The sequence below is a fragment of the Odocoileus virginianus genome, chromosome 6 (assembly GCF_023699985.2).
Source record: "Odocoileus virginianus isolate 20LAN1187 ecotype Illinois chromosome 6, Ovbor_1.2, whole genome shotgun sequence".
Classification (NCBI taxonomy): domain Eukaryota; kingdom Metazoa; phylum Chordata; class Mammalia; order Artiodactyla; family Cervidae; genus Odocoileus; species Odocoileus virginianus.
Genome location: NC_069679.1, coordinates 6,794,821 through 6,813,256, shown reverse-complemented (window position 1 = coordinate 6,813,256; position 18,436 = coordinate 6,794,821). Strand labels below are relative to the sequence as shown.

Genomic DNA, 18,436 nt, shown 5'->3' with positions numbered 1-18,436 from the left:
ACTGCAGGAGACCAGCGTAAAACTCCTCAGCAGCTCGGTTAGCTCCCGACCACATCGCGCCCCACCGGTGAAGACCCGAAACCGCCAAACTGAAATGCGCGCCGGGCACTGACGTACGGGGTCGTGACCTCCTTGCCGGGACTACTTTTAACCCCCTCTAACAGGTTCCATTTTACAGTTAAAACTATTGTTTTATACCACAGAGCGGTTTCTCCAGTCTCAAAAGTTTCCCCTTCCCGTAAGAAAAAGTTCAAGTCAGTTATACAGGTTGAGGAGGAAAAAAATAAAAAGACACTCGTCTCGCGAGAGTTGTCCGTGGCCTCTCATGGATTACTCCGCGAAAAGGAGTCCCTGGGTTCTAAGAGCTCTTCTTGGCTTTGGAAGTCAATAAATACCGTAATTTGACATATGTGAAGAAATAATATGCTATTTTTATTGTTTTAGCGTGGTAGAGAGATATTTTATGTCCCTGAGTTGGTTCTGAGGTGGGGCAGGCTGGGAGACGAGCTGAAGGTTACATATGGAGTGGGAGTGCTAGGCACTTCCTTTTCCTGTGGGAGCCGCCGGGTTGAGAGGAGCGTGGCCGTCTCCTCTCCCCGCCATGGTGAGCAGAACTCTTCTCCTCTGGACCTGCTTCTTTTTTCGGGGTTTGGGAGGAATGGGCTTGGGTGTTCAGAGCATGAAGTCTTCAGGAAGGGAAGCGAGGAGAAGGAGATGGGGACCAAAGGCGTGTGTTTGTGACTGGGACGTGGGTAGTAATGCTCTACGGCAGCCATCTTAGAGGCAACGTGTGCGGGCCGGCGCCGGGCACGTCTGGAATAACACTGAGGAACCGCAGATAGTTGGAGCCAGAGGGACCTATGGGATTCTAGTTTCTCGTGGATCTTAGAAAGTATGGGTTCCACTGAAGACTTGGAAATTCTCAGAGCGTTAGACTAAGGGTAGGTGGGTCAATTTGGGGTCTTGTGTCTCCATACCCTCTTTAATGAGGAATACTTAACTATTAAGAGAGATTGCGTTAAACAGAAAACTTTGATTTCACTTATTTCTTATTATTGTGTGCTTATCTTAATAGTTGCCTCTGGAAGCATTCTGCTCTTGCCTTAAATTTAAATTGTTTTGTAGCTACTGCATAAATAAGGTTTGTAAAAGCACCGTGTGCCTTAGGTAGTTCAGTGAACAAAATATGCAGAAAGCACTTGTATGCTACTTCGATCGTCATTGGGTTGGTCAAGATGCATTGCAATATTCGATGGTAGTGTTGCAGACATGAAATTGGAGAGGAGGCGGTAATTGGACTTTATAAGCCGTGATCAGAGACACCTGAAGGAGGCTAGGTGAGGAAGGGTATGTTTGGGCAGAATACTTGTTAAATCTGAGGAAGGAGAGGGGTGGCCCTGAGTGTAGGCCTGAGAATCTGGAAGAGTGTGTGGGCTGTGGGCAGCGAGGTTGAAGAGGTTCTGTAGGTCATGCTTAGGACGTTTTACTTTCATGGGGTAAGTTTTTGGAGAAAATGGAGCAAGAAGTAACAAGGCTGTTTTTTAGTAGTAAGTTTTGAAAGATGTGTTTGGAATCGGATGACGGGAAGGATGAATGTTTGAAGTAGAGCCCTGGTAGATAAAGTTTGGTCACATTTGGGGAGAGAGAGTTTGTATGATGACAATAAACTGCATTTTCAAACCTTACCCTCTGGTTTTTATTATCTAGCTCTTTAAGGCCCGATTCGAAAGTTTAAAAATAAAGCAATCTCTTTGAAAATGATGGAAATTCTGTGGCAGAACTTGAGAAATTTAGGGGTGTCTCAAGTACTTACTGATGTTAATAGACCTGATGGTGTGTTGATAACTTAGCCTTTGTTTTTGGCCTAAGCAATATCTACCTCATCAAATTCTAGACTTTTCTGTAAATGAACCTTTAATGCTTTTGTTGGTGCTTGAGAAGAGTGCTTTTGATGATATTTCTCAATATAAATACTTTTTATTTTTTTCAGGCGTGTGCTCGTCCACTGATATCAGTGTACTCCGAAAAGGGGGAGTCCTCTGGCAAAAATGTCACTTTGCCTGCTGTGTTCAAGGCTCCCATTCGACCGGATATTGTTAACTTTGTTCACACCAACTTGCGCAAAAACAACAGACAGCCCTATGCTGTCAGTGAATTAGCAGGTATGGATTTAGCTGTTTCCTAGGTTGACATTTTAAGGGGTACTTCACAGCAGTGATGAAATTCCACTCCGTTGGTCCGTGTTTCTGAACAACATGATTTTCCTGGATATTCTGATGCTGTTTGCTGCCGTACACAGTAGTCATAGAATGGTGTGGTAGGGAGCTAAAGCTTGTGTTTCTGAACAATTTCAGGTCATCAAACCAGTGCTGAGTCTTGGGGTACCGGCAGAGCTGTGGCTCGAATTCCCAGGGTTCGAGGTGGCGGCACTCACCGTTCTGGTCAGGGTGCTTTTGGAAATGTATCCTTTGTCTTCCCCCACCTAGACTGGTCAGCTGCCGCATCTGGCAGACTGAACCTGGCTTATTCATTTTAGTGATTGGAAAATATTTGTGCTCAAGACACTAATGTCCAGATTAAACGCTTTTCAAACAGATTTGATATTTGGAAGATGTTTTTCTGTCATTTTTAAAGTCGACAGGCTTGGCGTTAAAAGGTTTTGCCTGCAATGATGTCGTAATTTGCGTCTTACTCTGTTCTCAGCGACAGTTGCCTGCTGTCAGTAGGCTGGTTCAGAAGGGTGACGAAAGTTGTTACTGAGCAAGGCATAACCTGTTCGTAATTGCTAAAATTTGAGAAATGTGATTCTTAACTGAGAAAACAGATGTGTCGTGGGGGCCGCATGTTTGCACCAACCAAGACCTGGCGACGTTGGCACCGCAGAGTGAATACCACGCAGAAGCGGTATGCCATCTGCTCTGCACTGGCTGCCTCAGCCTTACCAGCCCTGGTCATGTCTAAAGGTTTGTGATACTTTATTTCCTAGGAATCCTGTAAACCTGATAGCCTGTGTAAATTCTCTTCACCCTAGAGTGTCTAACTACATACACTTCCCCTCTACTAAATGCTAGTTATAACCACTTCAGTCTAACAACTCAGTGAATATTATGTAATGAGGTAATTTTTACATCATTTGTCAAAATGATGAGATTCCACTTCATTGGTCCGTGTTTCTGAAGCACATGATCTTTGTGGTAATTCTGATTTGGCAAATGTGCCACTTTGATTTTGTGGGTTTGATTAAATTTTTCAAAGGGTGCAGGGTAACCAGGTCAATGTTAATTGGCTTTGTCAGGTCATCGTATAGAGGAAGTTCCTGAACTTCCTTTGGTGGTTGAAGATAAAGTTGAGGGCTACAAGAAGACCAAGGAGGCTGTTTTGCTTCTGAAGAAACTTAAGGCCTGGAATGATATCAAAAAGGTAGGTTTTGTGGTTCTTGACACAAGTTGTGAGATTTTACATTTCAAAAGGTTACTGAAAGACAGTACAAGTAAACCTTAGTTGATATGAGAGCAGTATTACCTGAGTTTGAAAGCTCGTTGCTATGTAAAATTTAGGCAGGTCATTTGTGCCTCCCAATTTCCTCATCTGTAAAACTGAAGTTTTTTAAACTATGAAGATTTAATATAGGGATCAAATCAGAATACCAAACTTTACTTTCTTAGGTTTACGCCTCTCAGCGAATGAGAGCTGGCAAAGGCAAAATGAGAAACCGTCGCCGTATCCAGCGCAGGGGACCCTGCATCATCTATAATGAAGACAATGGTATCATCAAGGCCTTCAGAAACATCCCTGGTAATAATTGTACTGCTTACATGTTTTAATTACCTGTATTATGCAAGCTTACCCAGCTTTTATTATGATGAGATTCCACTTTATGGTCCGTGTTTCTGAAACACATGATTTTGTGGAACTTCTGATTCTTGGCTGAATAAGTGTACCATTGATGTTTAAATTTATGATTAAAATACTTCTTAGGTGCTATAAAGATGATCTGCATTTCACCTATTGAAATACAGGATCCCTAATTCTCCTTTTCCAAACAAAGGAATTACTCTGCTTAATGTAAGCAAGCTGAACATTTTGAAACTTGCTCCTGGTGGTCATGTGGGACGTTTCTGCATTTGGACTGAAAGTGCTTTCCGAAAGTTAGATGAGCTGTACGGCACTTGGCGTAAAGCAGCCTCCCTCAAGAGTAACTACAAGTGAGTATAATTTGTATGCTGGACATAGATGTTTATGCTGTTGTTCACAGTCACTTAAGTAGTGCCTTACTCTTGGCACTTGAGACAGCAAGGACTTCCACATATATGCTGTGGAATTGTTCACAATGGATTTGCATGTTTTCTAAGTAATGCATTGTGTTGCCATTTCCTCCTTGTATACAGATACAATATGTGGAAATAGATTCTGGGAAGGGATAGTATAGTGGAAATTGATTGGATTCTGTAGAGCTTAAATTATTAATCTTTGTTAAGAAGTAGGAATTAAGCCTCTGTTGTTAAATGTTTTTCTTTCAGCCTCCCCATGCACAAGATGCTCAATACAGACCTTAGCAGAATCTTGAAAAGCCCAGAAATCCAAAGAGCACTCCGAGCACCACGGTAAAGTTTTGATATTCACAGTAATTCTTGTCCAGCTTCACACTACCAGGTATTTCAGAAATATGGATAATGTATAAACTATTAATAATAGAGTATCTACTTTTTTATAGCAAGAAGATTCATCGCAGAGTCCTGAAGAAGAATCCACTGAAAAACCTGAGAATCATGTTGAAGCTCAACCCATACGCAAAGACCATGCGCCGGAACACCATTCTTCGACAGGCCAAGAATGTAAGCAATAATTTGGGTTTTGCTGGATCTGTTGAGTTTTAGAAAGATTTGATTCTTAGATTTTCTTCCTGATTTGTTGCAGCACAAAATCCGCATGGATAAGGCAGCAGCAGCACTAGAAGCCAAATCAGATCAGAAGGGGGTTGAGGGCAAGAAGCCTGTGGTGGGAAACAAAGAAAAGAAGGCTGTTGGCGATAAGAAGCTGAAGAAGCCTGTGGTGGGAAAAAAGGCTTCAGGAACCAAGAAACCAGCAGCTGAGAAGAAGCCCACAGAAAAGAAACCCACCTCAGAGGAAAAGAAGGCTGCTGCATAAACTTAAATTTGTTTATTCCATAAATGCCAAATCATTTTGGACAGCTAATTTTGAATAAAGACCTGAACAAAGAGGCAATGAGAACATGACTTGGATGTGTTGTGTGAGTTTTGGTTAGTTTTTTTTTTTTTTTTTTTTTTTACTGATAACTTTAAGTTGTATAAAATGGAGCCTTGGGTTTAGTATAAATCCAAGATGAATGAGAAGCAAGATGTTCCATAAATTCAGGTGTAAGATCCATTTTTAAAGTAACTTGACAAACGGTTTAAAGACTTAGAAATACATAGAAACTCATTGTTTAGCTTCCCCCCAAAACCACCTTGAAAAATGGACCATGTTCCATAAAGATTTGACATTTTCGATAACCACAAGAGGGCAGATTCAGGGAACATTTTATAAAGGATAACAATAAATTCATTTTTCCTTCAGAAGTGTTAGTCTTCTGTGATGTAGTACAACTGATGGAAGAGATGCTTGCCAACGTTTTAATACTTGGACCCTTGGTATAAAAAGTGCCAGGTGGTTTTTTCCAGTCACTTGTGTATTTCAGGTTTAGTATGCTTATGCAGAGGATGTACCCAGAAGTTTTTCCAAAGCTTTTAACTCGGGTCACTGTCCTAACACCTCTGAAGTGACCTGTGCTTCCCTAGTCAGGGTCTTGTTTTGCATCTGTTTTGCCCCACTGGCAGTCTATCCTCCCATTTATAGGTCAAGGGGTCTCCGTTCTTTAGTATAAAAAAGCATTGTCCAGCCTAAAATATAGTTACCTTCCTGCCCTCTAATTGGCACAGTCCTACTTGGAAACCCCTTTCCTGTAACCAGGAATCCTTGCCTGCCTGAGCCTTCAACTCGGTAGGGCTCTTGGACTGATGTCCTGTTTGCTGGTGACAGCCCCTTCGAGTGCGTCTGCAAGTTTGGAGGAGCTAAATTAGCCTCCACCGATGAAAGAACAGCACTGCTCAGCTGAAGTACTTGACAGACAAGTATCTAACCATTTTTATCTCCAGGTCCTTTACATCGCCAACACCCTTTGCTCTAGGGAGTTCTCATCCCCGGAGTTTGAGGTTTTCGATTTACAACCAAGTTTGGCTATCCATGAGTTTACGTTCACGAAAGGGAAACGAGCGCAGGCGCCGATAGGAAGAGGCTGCACCGCCCCAGAGTGCCGCCAGCCCCTCCCAGAGCGCTTTTCCGCTTCCGGTAGCGCGGAGGTGGCGTCATCATCAAGCGACCCGGCGGGCCGCCTGCGTGGAGAGTCGAGATGTTGACCCGGCTGCAGGAGCTGCGCAAGGAGGAGGAGACGCTGCTCCGCTTGAAAGCGGCTCTGCACGACCAGCTGAACCGGCTCAAGGTGACCCCGCGCCCCCCACTTCTCCATTCAGTTGTTCCCGCGCCCTAGGCCGCCGCGCTCTACGCGGAGCCCAGGCGTCTGCGGCGCCCGCCTGCTGCCGATTAGCTTTTCCTCACCTGGCCTTCGCGCCCAGACCTGGTGGCGTAGACAGGCACCGAGGGGGGCTGGATTTGAGACTATGGGCCCACCCTTCTAAGAATATTGATCCCATAGGTTTAGGCTGAGGCTCATTCATCTGAGTTTGGCGAGTACACTACTACCCCCACCAGACCACTACAGCCCGGTAAATGTGGGCGGTCCGCACCACGCGCTGAGGAAGGGCGACCCTCCGAAGCTCGCCTAGACGGTCCCTGCCTCACCTCCCGAGCCCCTGCAGCATTTACTAGTCTCTCTCTACTACCTGGTATGGTCGCTTGATACAGCTCTGGTCTCACAAAGGCAGCCCAGTCGCGGATGTTCCACTGTGCAAAAGGAGACAGCAAGGCCCTTCCAGAAGAGACCCTGCCACAGTACTAGGTTTGCCAAAAAGATTCTACACATAAACGGTGAACGTAGGATGTAAGATGAACGAACTTTTTGACCAAGCCAAATAGTTCCCGGTAGTTTTTCTCCCCGGATCTGTTACCGACTCAGCTGCCTTGTTGAGGAGTTAGATTGAAACCCGCTAGAGCCATGTCCCAGATCTGTGCGGAGGAATCCCCCTTTAGTGAGATGTTCCTCCTAATCCCTGCTGGGCACTTTCGGGTTATGAAGGCCCTTCGTAAACTGAGACCTATGAAAATCGTGTGCTTTCCCTCAGGACACAGGCAGTGCCTGTACAGCGCCTGTGTGTGTGCCAACAGTGGCAAGGAAACGCTGTCATTTTCCATTCTTCCTGCCTTCGCTGTCTCATTACGGGGTAGACAGACTGGGTCGTGTGGAATCAGAACACACTTGGCTTTTTTAAGGGCATGCTTGTGTTTTCCTCCCCTGAGCTGCTAGGTCTGGGTGAGTGGAAGCCTCGCCTCAGCCGGAACACCTGTTCACCCTAGGAGAAAGGGGCAGGAAGCTTTCTACGCTGTTGCCTTTAGAGGCCCGGAAGGCTTGAGGAGCCCCATCCCTGCCCCCTAGAGCTTCACCGAGGTTACATTGTTTTCACATCCGATGCCTGCCTCTCAGAGCATGCTCAGTACATTTCACCCACATCGGTAGCCCGGTGACGTAGTAAAGAAAGTGTCCTCCACTCTTTCTAGGTTGAAGAGCTGGCCCTTCAGTCGATGATTAGTTCTAGAAGAGGTGAGATGCTGCCTTCTCAGCCTGTACCAGAACCATCACATGATGTAAGCTTAATCAGTGTGAGCCTGGGGAGAGAATGCAGTCCATTCTGCTCTTACGCTGCTGAGGGATCAGAAATTGTAGATTACCTTATCAAGCCCAAAGAACTCTGGGGAGTGCTAATAAGAACCTTCTGGTTTAATTAACTGACCAGTGTATATTACTCTTTTAAACAGGGAACATCTACCAGCTGGGTACACTTTGGTTGGCTGTACTATTATATTGCTTCCACCTTCCCCCTCTTCCATTCTCTCTAGTCACTCCAGTGAACTAGGGAGAGTGTGATGAATAAGTAAGCTTAGGATTTGATAATAGACCGTAGCTTCAGCCACAAAGCCTAGAAGTAGAGTTCTATTCCTCCTCATATCCTTCTCTTACGAAGGGCCCTTAGGAAAATCATCTAGATAAACCATATTTGAATGTTCTCCCAGCTGTGTGTTAAGCGTTTAAAATCATTTGAAAGCAGCACATCTAAGCCAGTATATAATTCTTATGTAAGAACCATGTATGTAAATCAGGTAATTTTCTATCAAATCCAGGGCATTTACTGTGCTCTCATTTTGGCCATGGGGGTTTGGGGGAGGGTGTCAGGGTAGAATTTGGAGAAATAGGAAAGTGGCCACACTTCTTAGTGATAGTATTGGGATTGAATATACAATTGAGATTTTATTATAAAACATGAAGAATTTCTTTTCAGGCTAATGTTCTTCCTACTAATCTGTAATGTTCTTGACTAAAGCAGATGCTGGTGCTTGTAGACAATGAAGCATCAATCAACCAAACGGCACTGGAGTTGAGCACAAGGAGCCATGTGCCAGAAGAGGAGGAGGAGGAGGAGGAGGAGGAGGAGGAGGAGGAGGAGTCAGACTCCTGACGGGGAGAAGAGCCGGGTTAGTCGTGCGAGTTAATTCTCAGAGACGTTCTCTCTTCAAAGAGTGCTCATGGGCCCTATAGCCTGCTTTAAAAGGAAGCACGAACTTTAGGAGGATGTGGAGTTGTAATAATAGTTCCATCAGTAACTCAGGTTTCAGAGTGCTTTAACGAAAGTTGGTGACAGAAGAGCAGAGATGCAGTGTTTCAGCATTGAGCAGTATGGGTGGTGCTGTGTTTATAGGCTGGTCAGACTGAATAGTTGCCTTCTAAACAAAAAACTTCCTCTGAAGTGCTATTGAGAAGGTCTGGCATCTGCAAAAAGGGCAGAGTTTAAATACAAGCCAGCCTTGCAGCCAACAATGCCTCTATTAAGAAAACCACTTAAACACTGTTCGCATGCCACTGAACCCTTGTGAGCAGAGCAAGGCTACAGTCTGGGAGAGAAAAAGATGACAAAGAGACAGAGGGCACTTGAGAGCCCAGGCTGCTGCCACCTCTCAGTGACATCGTAACACTGCCTACTACACGCTATGTGTGGGTGTCATCACACCTCGGTTGAGACATCATTATGATAAAAACGATTAGAAATAAGTTACAGATAAATAGCTGTCATGCGGCTTGCCACTTTCCAGACAACAGACCAAAGGATCAGTTCCTCTGGGGTGAACGATACAGTAGGATGGTTTAAACCCATTTCTAGACTTAGGAATTGTGCCATTGAAGAAGGATCACGAGGCTTGGGAGATTGGATTTCATAAAGAATTGACAGCAGAATAAGAGAAACTTCATATTTTAAGTTGACACTCATTTTTGCTTATTGTCCCTTTTCCAGTGAATACACAAATATGTAGTTGCTTGATTTTATAAAAGTAATTTGCCCTGCCCAGAAATAGAAAAGCCAAACAAAACACAACCTTCTTAGGCATAGCTTCTTACACAACTGTTCTAGGAGAGAGCATAGACATATTTGTTAATCGATGTTTCATTAAATCAATGAAACATCTATTTGTTTCATTAAAGTTATCTTAAGCTACTCTTACATGAAGTAGCCAGAAGCTTAAATGAACATATTTCTTGTAAAACACAGTGTGAATATCATTTTGCAACAAAAAGCATCAGGGTATACATTTTGGGGTCTAATGTCAGATACAAGCATGGGCTTTTAAGAGTTGGAAAAGTTGGGTATGAATTCTAGCTTGACGACCAACTGGTTGCTTGCTTTTCACCTTTTCGGGAGTTCTCTCGTGTCTATAAAATGAGTATTCACATCTGCTCTAGCAGTTTCAGGGATCCTCGTGAGATGCTAATGAGGTATCACTTAAAAATCCAACTATTGGTAATTCCCTGGTGGTCCAGTGGTGAGGATTCCTGTGCTTTCACTGCTGAGGGCAGTTTACACATTTCAGTGAGACATTCTCAGAGGTGGTGACATCCTCTCTGTTAGGAAAAGACCCTGGATGCGAGGAGGGTGTGGTTCTTTAACCTCATCTGAATGTTTCTTGTTGAAAACATGTGTGTTAGACTGTTGACTTAGAGAGCAGATGTTAGCCTCTCAGGGGGAAAAAATGATTGATTGGCTGAGGCAGCCTTGTATATATAGTATTGACCAGTATTTAAAATCTTGGCTGTCTTTCCGGCTCTCGTAGATCTGCAGTGGAACTACCTACTTAGGAGATTTACTGTTTTTAATTTGAAAATGAAATAAGTGTTTAAACAAATATTTATTTTGGTTTTCTATCACCTGCTCTTTCAAAGAAGGAAATGAGGGAAGAAGTGCTGATTAGGCAGCCTCATATATAACCTAAATCTCAAGAGTTACTTTTCAAAGAAAGGGCGGGCCAGTCAGGACACGGCTTTGTGGGGTTTTTTTTGCAATTTCACGGCCAGCCCACAGGCACGGAAGTCGGTGCCCAGCACTCTTCTCCTCTCCAGGGACGCGTGTCAGCTGTAACTGGTGACAGCGGGGAAGCCACGGCTTAGTGGGGCGAGCAGCACAGTGCAGTCCCGGGGGGAGGCTCCAGTGCCGGCTGCCCGCCACTGCTACCCCCGCCTCCTGCTTTCCCCTTGTATAAAGAGATGGAAGAAATCAATGGGATCTGTTCACAGGTCCACAGGAAAGCTGGCTGGAAGATAAGGGTGCTTGCTGAGAAGAACTGGACAAAGTCCAAAGATTAGAATTACAGGAAGCCACATTGGTCCAAAGCACTGAACTTGTTCTTAGTGTGGTATTTCCGCCTTCCAGCTTCCTTCCTGTCTTTGCGTTTCCCCCCTCATTAATGCCTGGCTGCTAAATCATTTGATGATTTGTCCACTACAGACACTGAAAATGCCACCACAAAAGCAGAAATCGTTTTCATCCTTTGAATTTGATAGTACATTTATTAGAGTAAGAGATTAGGTTTGTCAGACATCTGGATTAAGATGGTTAAAGGATTTTCATAGTTTTTAGGCACTGTACACGCTGTTGTTTGCAATAGCATCAGTACTTGGGTTTGGTGAAAGGTAGATCTCCTTTATTTTAATGCCTTGATCCATTTGTAACATTCAGAGTAACTCCACCATTTTAGAAACACTAATCCAAACTTAGAGAGACAGCACTAAATATCCACACGGTATATTTAAAAATAAATATAGAAATATAACCAGAAGTCTACAAATTATCACAGTAGACAGACTGGTGAAGCCCCAGCTATCATGGCAGTGAAGGGCTCTGGCTAGATTTTGATGAAAATTGCTGAATTCTATGCCAAAAGCAAGAACATAATAAAATAACATGATACACACTTTCTGATGCTCATTTTTATAGCAGCAAAGCATGCTTCACATGCACTGCCTGTGAAGGATCTTACAAGGCCCCTTCCTACTCAGTTAGAAGGTATGCCTGGCAAGAATGAAGTACCACCAAGTGTCAAAGAATCCCAAAAATAGAGGTGACCAGCCAGTTCATGGTGTGGGAAAGCAGTGCAGTTTTCAGTAAGAATGACTACCCACAGTCACCAGAGTTTCACTGTAATTCAACATTGCACATGTTTTCATCATCAGTATACACAAAAATAGCCCCAAGCACAAAGCCAATCCACTTAGGGGATAACAACAGTAATAAGAGTAAAGATGATAATATTGAAAATGACACAACTAGAATTTTGGCACATGCTGTGTTCTTCATCCCTTGTCATGGGTGAATGCACGTCTGAACAGAGGCAGGCATGGGAGGCCGCCCGGAAGTGGCGCGGCATGCCCCTGGGCAGGGACTGTGGTTCCCAACCACTTAGACGCCAGCCGCATGGGTGGGTGTGCTGGGCTGGTTAAGGCCGATGGTGGAGCAGAGCCAACCTGCAAAATCCACTTCCTCAGCATCAGATCTCTTGATGAAAGCGTGAACCTGTGTGTGAAGAAATGGACAGAAAGTGTGCTTAAAAGCCAAAAAAGAAAATTCAAGAGTCCTGGTTCTGGAGGCTGTGCTGCTCTCGGAAGGAGCTCCGGGAGCCTCCCCTTGTCTAAGTGCCTGCCTAGAGCCCTGGCTCCGCTGGTCTTAGCCCTTCCCGGAGCCTGCTCTCCATAAGATGGAGACAGCAGCTCTGCCTTGCGGCTGTTGAAGGAACAGGAGAGCTGATGGACCTGAGAGCGCGTGTTACGCCGACCAGGCTCCACACAGCATGTAAGCACCGGCACTTAGAGGACTCCGCTCCTCTGCCATCACACAGGAGACAGCTACTTGGTGAGGATGCCGAATACAAAACAGGCCAGTCAGTGCTGCAGAAAGCCTTGTCCCCCTGTGGGGCGAGCTGGCCCCTTCTTTCCCTGGATCCCCTCTGGCTGCAGGGTTATCCCTGCTTTTCCATGAAACCGATGGGAAGACCAAGGAGATGAGTTTGGTGTCCTGCAGGCCCCAGGTCAGCTAGGCCACAGCAGTCATGGCAGAGCAGGGTATGGGCTCAGCAAGCACTGGGTGGGTGACTGACAGAAGAACAAATGAAATGCAGCAAATGACAGTGTCAGAATTTGAATAAATCACTCACCATGAGTTGCTTCAAGTCTGCTCTCTCTGCGGGGTTTTTTATTAAGCTTAAAGGAAGAAAGACAGTGTGAGCTATTGCCTGCTGCTGGTTCTAACTCAGATTACTTAATGTGTGCATGCCCTGTTCTCCCCACACCCCGCAGGCTCTGAGGAAGAGTGCCTAAGCCTTACCCACCTTCCTGTTAGCAGAGTGTCATGCCCACAGTAGGTTAATAAACACTTGTTGAATTAAATTAAGGCCAAAAGGCAATAGGGCCATCCCTCTACAGCAGGAGCTGAGCGCAGCAGCTGTTCTGCCCCCTGCTGCGGTAAGACACGTCACCTGAGTGCTGGCACTCTGGAAGAAGGGCAGAAGCTAAAGGGTGCAAGGCAAAGCTGTGCTTCCCAAGATGGATGGGGAGCCTGACAAAACCAAAGTACTTTCAGACAAGGAGGTGACTTACCATTTATTCACAAAATCTTGAAATTCCAGACTGAATACTCCACTGGGCAGTTTTGGAGGAGGCTGCAAGTACACACACAGACCTAAGAAATGACCTGCCCTACCCTCCTCTGCCTGCCCCACTCCCGCCCCTGGGCAGTGCCACCCTTGTCCAGGTAAGGAAAGCCGGGGGTGAGAGGCCACTGGCTGCTGCCGGCTTTCCCTGCTGGAACCATCAGTCTCAAACCAGTCAGAACTGGGGCCAAGTGAATGACTGAATAAATCATTTCCTCTCAGCCTCAGCTGACCCTTTTTAGCTCTGAGGCTCCACCACCATACATCTGGGAGTGTGGCAGGGAAACAGCCAGCAACTACTAGAAGCAGCAGCTAGGAGGATGTGCAAACCACTAGGCATAGTCCAGCCCTGACAGCACCTGCGGATATCACAGAAGGCTGACCAATAAAATGTTCACCCCCTTCTGAGCTCTGAAGGAGTGCAGAAAGGTTAGTAAAACATTAACTGGCAGACAGCTGGGTCTGGAAGAAAGTTGGATCCCAGCAGAAGAGGATGACTTTCCTAATATACATACAACACAGTCTACCTTCCTTGCAGCCTTATGCAGCTTAGGTCAGACCCTCCACTTCCCACAGTGCTTAGCACAAAGCTGAGCAGTCAGGCAGTAAAGAGCTGAAATGAGCCCAGTAACCTGTGAACCAGTGGCAGTGATTTTTTAACTGCTGTGGTGAGCCAGGATTTTCCCTGTTGAATTTGTAATGACCAAGGGGAACTTGTGACCCTTTGGGGGTCTAGTTTTAGAAATGAGAAAGCCTGAAAAGTTACTCCACTGGTCTTGAAGAAGAGAATGGGGCAATGCCCGTTACCATGCTCCTCAGCAGAGTAGGGGCCTCCAGCTGCCTCCCAAACAGGCCACAGCTCGTCCCTGCTCTTCCTCTGCCCATGCTGCTGCTGCTGCCAGCAGTGCCGGCCTTAACCATCTGAAGTTCCGTCCTGCCCTCCAGCTCCTCCAGCCCTGCCCCACCCTCTGAGCAACCACGGTGCTGGTCTCCGTAGCTTCCAATTCCCCCAGGCCCATACTGATGAATACTTGTCAGTCTCTTCCTTCCTCAGTTCCTTTTACATTTAAACATACTAGCATATATATTTCACAGATAATGTATCTTTGTGTTAAAGTTAGCTAGCAGTAATTTAATCACCTGTAATTCCATCAATGTGATAAACACTATGTCATATAACTTTCCAGACTTTATGTGCACATAATATGCATACATAGGTTTTTTTTTAAAAGAATCATAGTATACATACTATTTTACACCCTGCTTTTTTCACACAATTTATAGTGAATATTTTCCATATCTGTTTCTACACTGTCACCTGTTACGTTCATTGCTTTATATAGAGAAAACACATATGTTTGCCTTGCTTCCTTTACCCAATCTAACAGGCTTTAAGACCTGAGACTTTTGTTTTTCCATCTCTGGACCCCCACCTCATTCCTACGGCCATCCCATAGTGCTTATTAGCACATAGTAAGTGCACAAAAACACTTGGTGGAAAAAAAGCAATGCCTGGTGAATGAAGGATGAGAATGCATTCAATGGGCAGGTGGAGGCTCCTGAATCAGAGGATGAGGGACTCAGAGCTATATGAAGATGCTCCTGGGAAAGGGACAAACCATGCTGTGGGAACAATTCAGAGGTTTCCCAGACCAATTGTGAGTTTTTTCCTTAAGAGCAAATAAATTCCAAGATCACAGAAGCCTTACCTCATTGACTATGTAATCCAACAACTCAAAAATTGCCATTGGAGGTCGGCTGTCCATTCCATAAGCTACAAATTTTATAAAAAGAAAAAAGAAAACACTTCTCAGAAACAGAAGGTTAACTGCCAGTTTGAGGCTAGGGGTGGGCATGGATCTTAAGAGACTAGAACAAAGTTGTGGACGATAGAGATAGAAGAGCCACAGATAAGGCCTGAACACAGAGGGGGCTGGCCAAAGCCACAGCTGGCCAGGGTCTGAGTCTGGGTTCTGGCGGCCCACCGCCGGCTACCCTTGTCCGCTCTGCTGCTCCCTCATACATGCCCTCGTGTGGGCCTCAGGCAGGAATGTCCTGGCAGGAACAATGTCAGAAGGTAATGGCAGGGCCAGGATCTTCCAGGTACTGGGTCTACCTTACGGTCCAGAGGCGGGCAGTGCTACATAGTGCTTACCTCCTCAGAGTCAGACCTGGCCACTGACAAGTGTATGTGGCAAGTCAAGCACCCCGTGCCTCAGTTTCCTCATAGCTAAAATGGAAATTATAATAGTGCTCACACACGACTGCTATTAAAATTAGACAGTGCTAGGCAGATCTATGGAGACAAAAGTAGATTGGTGATTGCTAGGGTGTCAAGGTAGGGGAGCTGTGAGTGACTGCTAATGGAAATGGTTTCTCTTGGAGGTGATGGAAATGTTCTTGAATTACAACGTGGTAATGGTTGTATGATATGGAGAAATATACTAAAAACCACTGAACCATACACTTCAAAATGTGCATTTAATGTTATGTGAATTTTACCTCAATTAAAAAAAAATCTACCTAAAAAAAGTCATGATTTTTTAAATTAGATAATACATAAAAAATACTAAGTGCAGTGCCAGGAACACAGTGGGCACTCAACAAATGGTAGGAAGGAAGATGTTGGTAACGATAATATCCTGCACTGGAACCCCATGCTCTACTTCCTCCTTGCCCCAGCCTGGCATCCAGAGACAGGGGACCAGCCTTCCAGAAACCCCTGATGGAAAGGACCACCCACAGTCCAAGCTGGGGCCACACTGGGCCACTCACAGCTGAGGGGCCTCCCGGGGGTCCTTGGCCTGGGCGGGGTCTCAGCCGCATCTCCCTCCACCTGGCACCCAAACATCAGCTCCAGCTCCTTGGCATCTGGAGGAGGGATGGGATACCTCCCGACTGCCATCTCAACCAGAGAGAGCCCCATGCTCCAGATGTCCGACTGCACGGAGTAATGGGTCCCCTGGAGTCGCTCTGGCTGCAGGAGAGACAGACACGGTTACCACCTGTGAGCTAGCCTGGCCTGTACAGAGAGGGATGGGTGAGTCCTCATGATGCCTGGGACTTCCTGCCCCGCTGAGGCCTGTCTGCACTGCAGGAGTGCTGGGCGACCCTGCCTGGCCCCAGCCTTGGCTCTACTGATACATTTTATCTTCTGCCCTTTCTCAACAGAGGAGCTCATGTTCTGTTTCAGGACCTCCACTAACCTCTTTAATCTGGCTTCACTTCTGCCCCAAATAATCTGTTTACCAAATCCTAGCTGGCCTTCGTGGCTCTGACCCCTAACTGCTGTCTCCCCCCAACCTACCCTAAACTAACAGCTGGACCCTGGCTGAGTCTCAGCTGTGGTTCCAGCTCTGCCCATCCTGGTCACTGTCTTACATGTGCAGGATAGCCTATCCAAAGCCCAGCATGAGAGGCTCATCTTGAGTCCTGAATCCAAAATATGAAGTTTCTGGAACATGGGTCACGAATGAAGTATCAGTGGGTAGAAAGAACCCTGGCCTTGCGAGTAAGGCAAGCCGAGTTCTAAGACCAGCTCTGCCACTAACTCACTGTTCTGGACAACATGGAAAACTAGAAAAGGCAAAGGATCTGGGGTCAGGAGATCTGGGTTCAAGTCCCAAGCTGGGACTCAAAAGCTAGGTGATCCCGAGTCTCAGTTTCCACACCTGTAAAATGGGGCTAATGATGTAGTAACAACAAAGCAAAATACCTGCTCTGCTACCTACTGCACTGAGAAGGTCAAACCAAATGAAAATGTATGTTAAATGTTGCAAAATGTTATGCAAATATGAGTTGTTATTGGTGGGAATAGTGGGAGAGAAGTATATAGTGCTTATTTTTATTGAGAATTAATTGAAATAAAACATGTATTTCAGGAACCCTATTAAAAAAATCTTTATTCTGACCATCATACACTTATGTGGTTAGTCGTTCAGTCGTGTCCAACTCTTTGCGATCCATGGACTGCAGCCTGCCTGGCTCCTCTGTCCATGGTGATTCTCCAGGCAAGAATACTGAACTGGGTTGCCATGCCCTTCTCCAGGGATCGAACCCAGGTCTCCCATACTGCAGGTGGATTCTTTACCGTCTAAGCCACCAGGGAAGCCCTCATATACTTATACAGACATCAAATTCATTTCTCCCATAGGGTTTTGCACCAACTCCAAGTCCTGGGTGTTCACTGGAAGGACTGATGCCGAAGCTGAAACTCCAGTACCTTGGCCACCTCATGCGAAGAGCTGACTCATTGGAAAAGACCCTGATGCTGGGAGGGATTGGGGGCAGGAGGAGAAGGGGACAACAGAGGGTGAGATGGCTGGATGGCATCACCAACTCAATGGACATGAGTTTGGATAAACTCCGGGAGTTGGTGATGGACAGGGAGGCCTGGCGTGCTGCAATTCATGGGGTCGCAGAGTCAGACATGACTGAGCAACTGAACTGAACACTGAACTATTTTGGAACTGACCACGTAACCACAAAAATCCAAACCACTAAACCCAGGATCAATATAAGTTCCAGGGCCTATTAATTCATTTTAAACTCAAAGAGTTGGCAGTTGAGCAGCCCAGGGTGCTAGCTGCTCAGTGTTTTAGACATTCAGGAAAGAAGCTGGAGAGCCCCTGGGTTTCACATCTTTTGGCTACTGGATTGGAGGGGGTTTAGATGTGGGTCAGCACCCAGTGAGTAATGTTGCCAGTGGCTGGAATCACTTGTGGACAGGGGACAGGCAAGCAGGAAGAGGACGTGAGCAGGACCTGCCACATGGGGGCCAGGAGCAGCTGCCAAGCTGTACCTAAGAGCAAGTGAGGGCCTGCAGTGCAGAGTGGGACTCGCTGGCCGGGAGGCCTGGCTCTGAACCCTGGCTCTGCAAGGTGAAGTGCATGGGTCATCTCACCTCCCTGAGTCTAGATATCCTCATCTCTAAAATGGGACAACCATCCAGTTCAAATGGGATCATCACTGCAAGATGTGAAAGTGCTTGAAAGCCTGCGCATAAAACACAATGTGCTAAGATGCCCTAAGCCCCTGTGCCAACCCCTCCTTTCACCTATGAAGGCCTCCCACTCACTTCAAGTAAGGCTCCTCTACTCGGCCCGTCAGCCCTCACCCAAAGCCACGTTTCCCCTTTCTGAATCGTTCTTAGGAGTGTTAGCCATGTCCCCACCCATTCGTCAACCACACGTTCACCTGCTTGGCCAAGCATTCCCTGAGCACCGACCATGGCCCA

General features: G+C 46.0%; 4 protein-coding genes and 4 non-coding genes across 17 annotated transcripts in view; 6 read left to right on the top strand and 2 right to left on the bottom strand.

Annotated features, from left to right (window-relative positions):
- ZWILCH (zwilch kinetochore protein) overlaps positions 1-285 on the bottom strand; it is a 42,250-nt gene extending 41,965 nt beyond the window's left edge. Inside the window, exon 1 of one of the 7 annotated variants that reach the window (XM_070468676.1) lies at positions 199-285. Coding sequence is in view for 3 of the 7 variants with exons in the window: in XM_020876825.2 (XP_020732484.2) it covers positions 3-55 (53 nt within the window). In the remaining 4 variants the exon portion in view is untranslated. Of the gene's footprint in view, positions 1-2; positions 156-198 lie in introns of those variants that run through there. The other 6 variants (XM_020876828.2, XM_020876825.2, XM_020876829.2 and 3 more) reach the window with 6 other exon arrangements.
- Positions 286-498: 213 nt separating this feature from the next.
- RPL4 (ribosomal protein L4) lies at positions 499-5,237 on the top strand. Its single transcript, XM_020876824.2, has 10 exons — positions 499-604; positions 1,991-2,162; positions 2,355-2,461; positions 2,825-2,963; positions 3,296-3,420; positions 3,666-3,795; positions 4,049-4,205; positions 4,521-4,604; positions 4,715-4,835; positions 4,918-5,237. Exons 1-10 carry the CDS (start codon positions 602-604, stop codon positions 5,146-5,148), a joined length of 1,269 nt encoding a protein of 422 aa, XP_020732483.1. The 5' UTR covers positions 499-601; the 3' UTR covers positions 5,149-5,237.
- Positions 2,211-2,281, top strand: LOC139035774 (small nucleolar RNA SNORD18). The gene has a single exon (XR_011488487.1). It is a non-coding gene; the product is annotated as a small nucleolar RNA SNORD18 (small nucleolar RNA).
- LOC139035777 (small nucleolar RNA SNORD16) lies at positions 2,665-2,763 on the top strand. The gene has a single exon (XR_011488490.1). It is a non-coding gene; the product is annotated as a small nucleolar RNA SNORD16 (small nucleolar RNA).
- Positions 3,137-3,208, top strand: LOC139035773 (small nucleolar RNA SNORD18). The gene has a single exon (XR_011488486.1). It is a non-coding gene; the product is annotated as a small nucleolar RNA SNORD18 (small nucleolar RNA).
- LOC139035772 (small nucleolar RNA SNORD18) lies at positions 3,855-3,924 on the top strand. Its single transcript, XR_011488485.1, has one exon. It is a non-coding gene; the product is annotated as a small nucleolar RNA SNORD18 (small nucleolar RNA).
- A 1,099-nt stretch (positions 5,238-6,336) lies between the features above and the next one.
- On the top strand, positions 6,337-17,720 carry SNAPC5 (small nuclear RNA activating complex polypeptide 5). Of its 4 annotated transcripts, none has more exons than XM_020876856.2 (4): positions 6,349-6,499; positions 7,732-7,818; positions 8,553-8,703; positions 17,354-17,720. In XM_020876856.2, the coding sequence occupies exons 1-3, from the start codon at positions 6,410-6,412 to the stop codon at positions 8,685-8,687; spliced, it is 312 nt and encodes a 103-aa protein (XP_020732515.2). In that variant the 5' UTR covers positions 6,349-6,409; the 3' UTR covers positions 8,688-8,703; positions 17,354-17,720. The 4 variants fall into 4 exon arrangements, with proteins under 4 accessions (XP_070324774.1, XP_020732515.2, XP_070324773.1 ...); XM_070468672.1 differs by lacking the exon at positions 17,354-17,720 and adding an exon at positions 10,793-10,891; XM_020876857.2 differs by lacking the exon at positions 17,354-17,720 and having other exon boundaries at positions 6,350-6,499; positions 8,556-10,891.
- Positions 11,037-18,436, bottom strand: part of MAP2K1 (mitogen-activated protein kinase kinase 1) — a 76,759-nt gene continuing 69,359 nt past the window's right edge. Inside the window, exons 7-11 of the mRNA XM_020876854.2 lie at positions 15,976-16,177; positions 14,910-14,974; positions 13,148-13,209; positions 12,706-12,751; positions 11,037-12,068 (exon numbers count right to left, since the gene is read on the bottom strand). Coding sequence (XP_020732513.1) covers positions 11,955-12,068; positions 12,706-12,751; positions 13,148-13,209; positions 14,910-14,974; positions 15,976-16,177 — 489 coding nt within the window. The 3' untranslated portion in view covers positions 11,037-11,954. The remainder of the gene's footprint in view (positions 12,069-12,705; positions 12,752-13,147; positions 13,210-14,909; positions 14,975-15,975; positions 16,178-18,436) is intronic.

Excerpts from the sequence above, each read along its gene's own strand:
- SNAPC5 (XM_020876856.2), top strand. The coding sequence starts at position 6,410 with ATGTTGACCCGGCTGCAGGAGCTGCGCAAGGAGGAGGAGACGCTGCTC. Across the intron at positions 6,500-7,731 it reads ACCAGCTGAACCGGCTCAAG|GTTGAAGAGCTGGCCCTTCA; the intron begins GTGACCCCGCGC and ends CACTCTTTCTAG. Across the intron at positions 7,819-8,552 it reads TACCAGAACCATCACATGAT|CAGATGCTGGTGCTTGTAGA; the intron begins GTAAGCTTAATC and ends TCTTGACTAAAG.
- RPL4 (XM_020876824.2), top strand. Across the intron at positions 2,462-2,824 it reads GTCAGGGTGCTTTTGGAAAT|ATGTGTCGTGGGGGCCGCAT; the intron begins GTATCCTTTGTC and ends CTGAGAAAACAG. Across the intron at positions 2,964-3,295 it reads AGCCCTGGTCATGTCTAAAG|GTCATCGTATAGAGGAAGTT; the intron begins GTTTGTGATACT and ends TGGCTTTGTCAG.